This window comes from Erigeron canadensis, chromosome 8, assembly GCF_010389155.1.
Source record: "Erigeron canadensis isolate Cc75 chromosome 8, C_canadensis_v1, whole genome shotgun sequence".
NCBI lineage: Eukaryota > Viridiplantae > Streptophyta > Magnoliopsida > Asterales > Asteraceae > Erigeron > Erigeron canadensis.
This window is the reverse complement of record NC_057768.1, coordinates 9,907,036-9,917,197: the sequence shown is the minus strand read 5'-3', so window position 1 is coordinate 9,917,197 and position 10,162 is coordinate 9,907,036. Positions and strand designations below refer to the sequence as shown.

Below are 10,162 nucleotides of genomic sequence, written 5' to 3'. Positions count from 1 at the left end.
TCATGACATGATTCATTAATTCTCTTTTCTAATCTTGTTTCCTGATTTTCCCACATGTAATTATCTCATAATTAAGAGAATCTTTAGTATATTTAGTTAGAAGGACTAATCATTTCCATATTTATAAACTAGTAAATTAGTTCAAAAACAAAACTTAGACCACATATTTAGGTAAAACTACAAAAAGTGAAACCCACCACCCAAGATCCCAGCGACGCCAAGTCGACCGCTATATCCCATCACGTGGACATTATTAATTTTTAATGTTTTTAGTAAATATAATACAAACACAATCATATATAAATCCAAAATAAATACAATTATTTTAACAATGTACACCCCACTACACTTTTGTTTGATTTCAAGTCTGCTACTTCCTTCCCAATGTCCCAACTACCCACCTCTCTTTACCAAACTTCCATACATACACATTCATGTATCTATCAATTCTTTCAACAACTCAAACTTAAAAAATCTTTCCAGCATTCATCAATCATCACCAAAAGTTTTTACCTTTTTAGCGCTTCTGTAAAATCTTGAATTAACCCAACTTAAAAAAAGGTACGGTACTCCTTTGCTAATGCAAATGTATGCATTGTTTTTTTTTTATTTTTCCTACCAAATGTGTAGCTTACTAAGTGATTCTTGACCAAAATTTCAAGATTGTTAATGGGTTTTTTGTTTATTTTATTTTATGTGTAGAATCATGAACTTGTAAAGTAATGACCTTTTTGTGCTACTTTCTGCAGATATTGATTTGGGTATTTTGTTTTGAGCTTAAAGGTTAAAGCTTTGTGCAAAAATGGTGGTTTCTGGTGCATTAAGTTATGGAATTGGTGGTTTTATAAGTGAAAAAAGGACAATTAGGAGACATTTGGATACTCAAATACTTGCACAAAGGTTTGGGATTAGTCGAATTGGGATTCGGAGTAAGAGATTAAAATTTAAGAATGTAGTCAAGGGATGTGGGTTGATTAGTGATCAAGAGGCTTTGGGGTATGACTTGGGTGCTTCCAAGTTGGAGGAAAGATTAGCCAAAACTCGAGATAGGACGCGAGATAGGCTCATTAACGGCTCGATTGATGAACCAATGTCAGTATTTCAGGGTCTTTGATCATTAGTTCAGTTGCTTATTGAAGTTATATAAGTGATTTAAAATGTGTGATTTTGATAATTTGTTTGTATTTGTTATGCTTTAGTGAATCGGTGGGTACTTTGATTGATGCTAAACCGGCTCCAAGCGTTCAAACTGAGCTCGTGTTACTTGCATTGCCGGCTATTGCAGGGCAGGCGATTGAGCCTTTAGCACAGCTTATGGAGACGGCTTATATCGGTAGACTTGGTAAGCTTTCTTTGGTTATCTATCTATAACGTTGCTTATTTTTAAGTTTAATTGGTTGGGATAATAGTTTGTTGCCTTAGTTATTTCAGTAACTTAGGAGTATTTACGAAAAATAAAAAGAAGTTCAAAGTTTATATGACTTAAAATGGTAATATAATATGCGACTAAAATAATGTCAAAATTGTTGAATGACCTAAATAGTGATATTCTTTCACTAATAGATTAAGTAAGTAAAGACTTGTTTAGAAAACACTTGTAGCTCAATGGCCGACTGCTTTAAGTAGATTTAGAGGTTATTGGTTAGTCTACCAAGGATTGTGTGGGATTGGTTATCATAAATTTATTGCTGTAAGTTTTTTCTGAAAATATCTCCTTTTTTCATAAGTTGTCATCTACATGTTTTTCTCGATAAATTCTTAGTTTTTATAATCTGTTCCTATTAAAGGTGCCTTGGAGCTGGCATCAGCTGGTGTATCTATATCTATTTTCAATATAGTATCGAAGGTGTTCAATATTCCCCTGCTTAGCGTTGCCACTTCATTTGTGGCAGAAGACATAGCTAAGTATGCACAAAGTCATTCGGATTCAGGTATATATTTAAATGTAAAGGTCACTTTTACCTATTTTACAGCAATAGTATACAAGTGATCACTAAACGCACAAGGTTTTTCTATGTTGCATAGTTTATGTCATCTACATGATTTTCTTGATATTACTAAATGACCACATTAGTAAGAAAACCTATATTCTTTCAGAGGAAAGAAGACAATTGCCCTCAGTTTCTACTGCATTAGTTTTGTCTATCGGAATTGGTATGATAGAGGCAGCAGCATTGTATTTTGGAGCCGGAACATTTCTCAATTTGATGGGCATATCATCAGTAAGCGAGATGTCTTACACAATTGTGATGATCCATTTGGAGTTTATGGAATTAACTATTTCAAACATTGATCACTTGACCAGGCTTCATCAATGCGAATTCCAGCACAACGGTTTCTTCAGCTTAGAGCACTTGGTGCTCCTGCTGTTGTGCTTTCTCTGGCCATTCAAGGTGTCTTCCGTGGATTTAAGGATACAAAAACGCCTGTTTTATGTCTAGGTAAGTCGTAGTTTAACTTGTAAGTTACTACATAAGAAGAGTTTTTTCCAGTGTTATGATTTGCATTTTGGAAGTCTAATTCTGATAGCTTAATTGCGCTTTCAAGAACCACATTCAAACACCCTTCGGTATATCAAAATGGCTTATCATGCACATAATGAAATGTGCAGGAATCGGAAATTTGGCAGCTGTTTTCTTCTTTCCTGTCCTTATGTATGTTTTTAAATTGGGTGTCACTGGAGCTGCAATTTCTACCATTGCATCACAGTACGTATTTCTATCACTTTCCCAGGATAATATGTAGAATATTTAACTTATTATCACAGTCTTTGACATGATTTTCTATGTTCAATTTAATGTTTCAGATATATTGTGACATTTGCAATGATATGGCACCTTAATAAGAAGACTGTGCTGAAACTACCAAAAATGGAGGATTTACATTTTGGAGGTTATTTGAAATCTGGTATGTGTTTGATGACTATATTGTCCATTGACAACTCTGTGTAGTCAATATAGTACAAAACTTCTTGACCAATTATGGTTTCTATTCAGGTGGTTTTCTGCTTGGTAGAACTCTGGCTGCCGTGGCAACGGTAACCTTAAGTACATCAATGGCTGCACGGCAAGGTCCAATCGCCATGGCTGCACATCAAATATGCTTGCAAGTATGGTTATCTTCATCACTACTTGCAGATGCTCAGGCTTCAGCTGGTCAGGTAATCAGACTGGGGAATTGGTTTTTATTTAAAAAAAACTTGTCTACCAGACCAACTGATCAAGTATTCTGGTTGCGGTTCCTTTTGGTTTGGTCTTTTTGTGTTATCATATAAATTATGATTTCTAAATTACCAATGGGAAATGGGAACTTGCGATGTCTTAAAAAAACTGTTTATTTTTCAGGCTCTAATTGCAAGTTCTTTCTCGGAGCGCAACTACAGCAGAGTTAAAGAGATCACCTTTTATGCTTTAAAGGTTACCCTCTCTTTTACTTCTTTGATACTTCATGTTCCAAGTTTTGACTTTAAAAGGTTTCACTGTTTTGACAACTTTTGTTTGTTATCTTGTTCTGCAGACCGGATTAATTACCGGGGTCAGCTTAGCCCTTATACTGGGTTTGTCTTTTAGTACCTTAGCCACATTATTCACCAACGATGCAGAAGTTCTAGCCATTGTTAGATCTGGTGTACTGGTATATTCTTGATGTCATAACCTTTCTTGTACTTCACTTTTTTAGTCAGTTACTGCTTGCTAATTTTTTTACAGTTTGTCAGTGCTAGTCAACCAGTTACTGCTCTTGCTTATATTTATGACGGCCTTCATTATGGAGTTTCAGATTTCTCTTTCGCTGCGTGCTCAATGGTAAGAGGCCATTTTTGTATCCTAGTATCAAAAATCCGGAAAAAGGGAAAAGTGCAATTAAAAGGAGTGCATTTTCGGTCACTTTTTATATGAAAAGTCTATGTTATAAGTTTACAATAAAATAAGGTGTCTGGTTACAGGAATGACCTTTAACCAGATAACAGCCTCCTTATTTGATTATACACTAAAAAAACATGTCCCTAAATGGATTTAAAAATTACATTTACTTGAGAAGAATGATACATGCCACTTTCCTTTTAAAAAACTAAGTTTTATGACTAATTAATGGTATATAGATGTTGGTGGGAGCGATGTCGTCTGCTTTTCTACTGTATGCTCCTTCAGTTTTCGGTCTTGCGGGAGTTTGGGCAGGCTTGACGTTGTTCATGGGAATGCGTGCCGTTGCAGGATATATAAGGTAATACCGGACTGGGATTCATGCTTCCTTGATCACACATATTCTTATAACACAGTTAACTGAAACGCAAATGGTTCAAAAGAGACATGAAAAGTTGAACTCATATCTGAATCTTGTGGAGGTCAACCATTATTTTTGATAGAGTTGAAATAGCATACACACGAACACACACTAACATACTCGCGATTTGCATGTTGAGCAATCGTTGTACATATAACTCTTCCGTGCCAGAAAGTTCAAATATCTGGTGCTTGCTGTTCAAATAGGCAGTGAATGTGTACTGACATTTTACAAGTAAATGAGAGAGATTACTTAGCATTGGGAAAATGGGATCAGGTCAACACAAGTAATTTTCAATGTGAGTCGAATGGATCGAGTCAAATTGAATTCACATGTGAACAATTTGTGTGATTTTCTTATCTACTTCCTTATAAATAATAAACACATTAAATATGGTTACAGCTATATCACTATCATAACTATCTAAATTGGTGAGAATACAAAAACCAGATTGTCCTGATGTCCTCACAACAGGTGTGACATTTGACCCTTCCTAAGTAAACATGTTTGGGGTGGCGAGGGATTCGGAAAAGATAACAGGGATACCCCAGTTACTCAAGAAACAATTGGGTTGAAATGCCACTCATGGAAGAAAGTAAAAGAAAGCAACAGTTGGGCGAAGTCCGCTCATTCTACTTTATGCAAGAAATTAATAGATTCCCTTATCCTAATTGTTTTGCAGGTTAGCAGACAAAAATGGACCATGGCGGTTTTTGCAAGAAGTCCCCAACACCAAGGTTAGTCAAATAGCAGGCATAACTTGTAATACCACAAAATTTAGTTATAACTTTTCCAAAATGATGATTCTTATGATTAGGATATGCAGATCACTTAAACTGTGTCATATAAAGCAAAACAAATGATTGTGTCTTAAATCCAGTTATAACTTAATGAATGATTCTTAGGATACTTTGTGTCTATTTTATTCATATACACGATCAACTTTGTTTACTGTCTTTTGGGTCTCATTGTTCTTTCCGGTTGTAAACTTTTTGCAGATGGCTGTTCCACAAAATACTTGATGAAGTAATTTATAGCTGTACCTACAAAATGCAGGAATTCCACACTACTCACATTTGCATGGGGAGACTACCATTAGGAAAAATATTGCGTTTTTGATAAGACGTTTTGGCTGAAGTCCCAGGTTCAATATTATACGGATCCCTCTTGGACGCCTTATTTGGTTGACATGATCGGGTATTGTCAGATAGCTAAAAAACCATGGTAGCTGAAAGTTTTCTCCATAATTTATAGCTATACACAACTACGTGCGTAGATGCTTGTTATTCCTTAGTGCCATCTTATATTCATTTTTATTATGGCTTATTCAGTTTTATTTACTAGTGTAAATAATTATTTGTGTTGATTTGTATGGTAATATAAATGATTCATTTGCCTAATAACGATCTTATTTTTATACGGGTTTAATTTAGTACCTAAAGATCTTATTTTCATTCGCCTAAGAAGTTTGAGATGTGGCACAATCAATGATACATTCATACCGATCATTGAATGGATTAAATAAAAAACGAATTAGGCAAAGCTTAATTAGGTTGATTTTAGACATATGTATGACTTTTTAGGCACATTCGCATAGATAAGTCATATAAATCAAAACAATAAATCAAATTCTCAAATTAAGTAATTGCATTACGAGTTTGAGACGTGTGTTTGGTATTAAACGTTGCATAACACTTGTACATACTGAATTCTGAGAAATAATTGATTCTTACATTCAAGTCAAGATATGCTACCGAGAGCTTTTGCCTTTTCCCTTAGCAAAAACTTTTGCACCTTTCCGGTTGATGTTCTTGGCAGCTCTTCAAAAACAACGGTTTTAGGCGCCATATAACGCGGCATACGATCACGACAATAGTCGATGATCTCTTGACCATCTAGAGTAAATCCATCCTTGAGTTTCACAAACGCACATGGCGTTTGACCCCAGTGGTTGTCAGGTCGTGCAACTACGGCGACCTCTAAAACTGCTGGGTGACTATAAATAACAGTTTCAACCTCGACGGTACTTATATTCTCGCCTCCGGATATAATGATGTCTTTCGACCTATCCTTGACTTCTATGTACCCGTCCGAATGTTTCACGGCTAAATCGCCACTCCTAAACCATCCACCCGAAAACGCTTCTTCGGTTGCTTTCTGGTCCTTCAAGTATCCACTCATGACAGTATTCCCCCGAAACATAATCTCCCCAATCGACTTCCCATCATTCTTAACACTTTCCATCGTGATCGGATCTTTCACATCGACATCTTCCAACCCAAGATGCCTAACACCTTGTCGCGTTTTTAACTTCAACCGTTCTTCCATTGGCAACGAATCCCATTCGGGCTTCCAAGAACACATAGTCCCCGGGCCATAAGTTTCCGTGAGCCCATATAAATGTGACACACCAAAACCCAACTCTTCCATCTTCGAAAGGACTAAAGGAGGCGGAGGTGCACCACCTGTCATAATCTCCACCTTATGAGGTAGTGGCTTACGGTCCGGAGAGTTCACAATCATGTTCAAAACCGTAGGCGCACCACCCATATGTGTCACCTTATGCATAACTATATGATCAAATATATCTTTCGGATCACATTTCCGAATACATACATTTGTCCCCCCAACCGCCGCTAAGCCCCAAGCCACACACCACCCGTTGCAATGAAACATAGGGACGGACCAAAGGTAAGTCGGCATGGAGCCCATTCCATGCATAAAAATAGTTGCTATCGAATTAAGATACGCGCCACGATGGGTATAAACCACCCCTTTCGGCCTAGAAGTCGTGCCAGATGTGTAATTTACACTTATTGGATCCCATTCATCTGATGGTCGAACTACAGAGAACCCATTAACTCCACCTTGTACTAAGCCTTCGTATTCGTAAGCATTTACTGATATGTCAGAAGGAAACTCTTGGTTTTCGGATATGATGACAAGGAGAGGGGGTTTTTGGTGTGTGGTCTTCATCAAATTGACTGCAGCCAAAGCAATGTCGAGAAACTGGTGATCGACGACGAGGATTTTGGTTTCGGAATGCGATAAAAGAGTTGCAACCATGTTGGAATCATGGCGAGTGTTGAGTGTGCAAAGAATGGCTCCGGCCATGGGTACAGCAAAATGTAGTTCTTGCATTGCTGGTACATTTGGTGCTAGTGTCGCTACCTGAGAAAAATGATTAATAAGTAACTAAAAGAACAAAATAGAAGGATAGATATGTGACATGGAAAAGCCAATTCATTGAAACAGCCATTTAAATTTATTGAGAAAAAACAAGATTTGAATAATATTTATTACTCGTACAATGTTGTTTACCATATTTGCTAAAAGCTAAATCTAAACAATTTAAGTTGATATAAGTTTAATAATCAGCCTCAATTGATATTTTTAAAATGTCAATAGTAAGTCCGCAACTTCTCATATAGCAAGTTGTGTATAATTATGAGACGATGTAAAGTAAAGAAAAACATTTTATTGGTAAAAAAGCAATCGTCTATGTTAGGCGAAAATCAAGGTCAAATTATCTATTCACTTATCATCATATAATATACGAATTATCTACTTACTCAAATTGCAATAATATATTATATACTCCAGCGTTGAAAATATGTTACCAATATGTATATATATATTTATATTTATATTTATATTTATACTTTGACTAGTTGCAACTGATAAGAACAACCCAATAAGCGGCAATACAATATTGTTAATTTCCTGTATTTGTTAAACAAATCGACCAAAATGCCGTACATTTTCAACTTAAAAAAAAAAAAAAAACGTTTATCAGAGATTTGATCTGATTAAATATTTCTCCCTTTCAACTTTCAAGTAAGAAAAAGTCATGGGTGGGTAGTTGAGCTGCATAAGTCAATAATCCCTATTTTCTGGCAAAGCTTGAAATACGGTAACTGAAGTTCATCTGATTAAATGCTACTAAATCTATATGTAAAGGGCATGGATGTAGTCGGCAAGTTTTATCAGCAAAATGGATTGGCTACTTTTTGCTCTTTGGCAAGCTACACCACATTTATTGGCAAGTATCGGCAAAAACAATCGACAAGAGTGATTGGCTATATCTGGTCGATGCATGTGAACGTTGGGTATAATCTTTAAGTGTGATATATTATTTATTGAATATAAAACCTGGGGACATTGGTCAAAATAGTGGGACATTTAGCAAATTGTTAGAAAAAAACCGATCGGCACGTTCATGGCTCATATACCCTTAATTTTGATAATTTTTGGTAACTTTTAGTTAGTTTTTGGCATTGCCACGTGTCATTTTGTAATTGGCTAAAAACTTGTCAATTTGTCAAAATCTTGACACTATACCCTTGCCCCTAACAAAGGAAGAAAATATCATATTACAATTCCAAAACTCCATACAATTACGACTCATTCAAAAGTAATAACGAACATACCTGTTCCGCTAAACCTTTTCTAAACTAATAATAATGCAATCGTCTATAGTTTCACGTAGGAACATTTAGCATAAAATAATACCCTCTCTGTCCCACTAGAAGTGTCCAGTTTTAAATTTTCAAAGTCTTTGTTTTTTAACTTTGACTTTAATTACTTTTTATTGCATTATATAATAGTTGATGAAAATTATATTAAATAAAAACATATCTAAAACTTAATCAATTCATATATTTTTCATTAAGTATTATACAATACAAACAAAACAAAAATATTTAAGGTCAAAGTTACAAAAGAAAGACTTTTAAAATTCAAAACTAGACATTTCTAGTAGGACGGAGGGAGTATTACGTATTTGTTAATTGTTATGTTGGTCTAACGGAATACCCACTCCGGCGGTTTCTTTCTTTCCAACGAGATTATATCCGGCCCGGTCTGTTTCATTTTTTAATAATTAAGTATTGAGTATATTAAATGACTGAATGCATAAATGTATTAAAAAAATATATAAAAAATTAACGGTTATATATGTTTATTAGATAAAAAAAACTGAAATTTAATTTTAAGATTAACATAAGTGTTGTTTAACATCTTGCATAAAATGTTGTATTCATGAGACTAGTCATTTCAATGTACCACTAACACACATGCAAACAAAGGTTTGTTCCAAATTTCAATACATCCGCATGATGACATGAAGTGGCATTACGTCTAGACCACATCTTATTACTAGTACGAGAAAATAATGAAACTTTACTTACACCATTTACTATTAACATTTACTGGAAATAAAAAGGAAAATGAAATTTTACTTACAACATCACCACGAGAAATTCCAAGTTGAGATAAAGCAGATGCAAGCTTAACACATCTTGTATATGTTTCATCCCATGTATATTTTAAAGACCCATAAATCACAGATGTTCTGTCTCTATAAACATCAGCTGATCTTTCCAAGAAGCTTATTGGTGACAAAGGAACATAATTAGCCGAGCACCGGACCAGCCCGTCCATCGATCGCCATGATTCTTGCTGCAAATCATTTGTAAGTAATTGATGGTCAGATAATTTTGACACTTGAGAGTATTGACGATGATGATGATATATATTTGTTTGATATGCTTTTGATGATATTGGATGCCTGAGAAGCCAATGTTTTGACTTATTGAAGATTTTGTTCATGGTGATAGAATAGGGACAGAATTAATTGTGTCAAAGGGATTATTGGGGATGTAAATGTGAGAACATGTATAAAATGCTCATATTATATGGATATAGATGAGACTATGACTTGGTATTTCTTTCTTTAGTTAAACAATGATGTTGATATATAACATTTTTTTTTTCTGGTGACAGTGGGACATACAGTATGCATTTTACTCATTTTGATTTCTTTTTAGAAATATGTCATTACCAATTTTTACCTTTATTTTAAGATTCAACTAAAATAATG

General features: G+C 35.0%; 2 protein-coding genes across 2 annotated transcripts; one reads left to right on the top strand and one right to left on the bottom strand.

Moving 5' to 3' along the window:
- The first annotated feature begins 391 nt into the window (after positions 1-391).
- On the top strand, positions 392-5,681 carry LOC122578785 (protein DETOXIFICATION 45, chloroplastic-like). The gene is made up of 15 exons (XM_043750821.1): positions 392-561; positions 750-1,092; positions 1,200-1,342; positions 1,788-1,931; positions 2,098-2,222; positions 2,306-2,441; positions 2,612-2,708; positions 2,807-2,907; positions 2,997-3,160; positions 3,345-3,416; positions 3,517-3,633; positions 3,708-3,803; positions 4,100-4,221; positions 4,964-5,018; positions 5,280-5,681. Exons 2-15 carry the CDS (start codon positions 803-805, stop codon positions 5,301-5,303), a joined length of 1,686 nt encoding a protein of 561 aa, XP_043606756.1. The 5' UTR covers positions 392-561; positions 750-802; the 3' UTR covers positions 5,304-5,681.
- A 207-nt stretch (positions 5,682-5,888) lies between these two features.
- On the bottom strand, positions 5,889-9,849 carry LOC122578166 (isovalerate--CoA ligase AAE2-like). The gene is given in 3 exon segments (XM_043750068.1): positions 5,889-7,452; positions 9,526-9,719; positions 9,722-9,849. Coding segments are annotated over 3 exon segments (1,656 nt in total). The 5' UTR covers positions 9,753-9,849; the 3' UTR covers positions 5,889-6,021.
- Positions 9,850-10,162: the final 313 nt, after the last annotated feature.

Excerpts from the sequence above, each read along its gene's own strand:
- LOC122578785 (XM_043750821.1), top strand. The coding sequence starts at position 803 with ATGGTGGTTTCTGGTGCATTAAGTTATGGAATTGGTGGTTTTATAAGT. Across the intron at positions 1,932-2,097 it reads ACAAAGTCATTCGGATTCAG|AGGAAAGAAGACAATTGCCC; the intron begins GTATATATTTAA and ends ATATTCTTTCAG. Across the intron at positions 2,709-2,806 it reads ATTTCTACCATTGCATCACA|ATATATTGTGACATTTGCAA; the intron begins GTACGTATTTCT and ends TTAATGTTTCAG.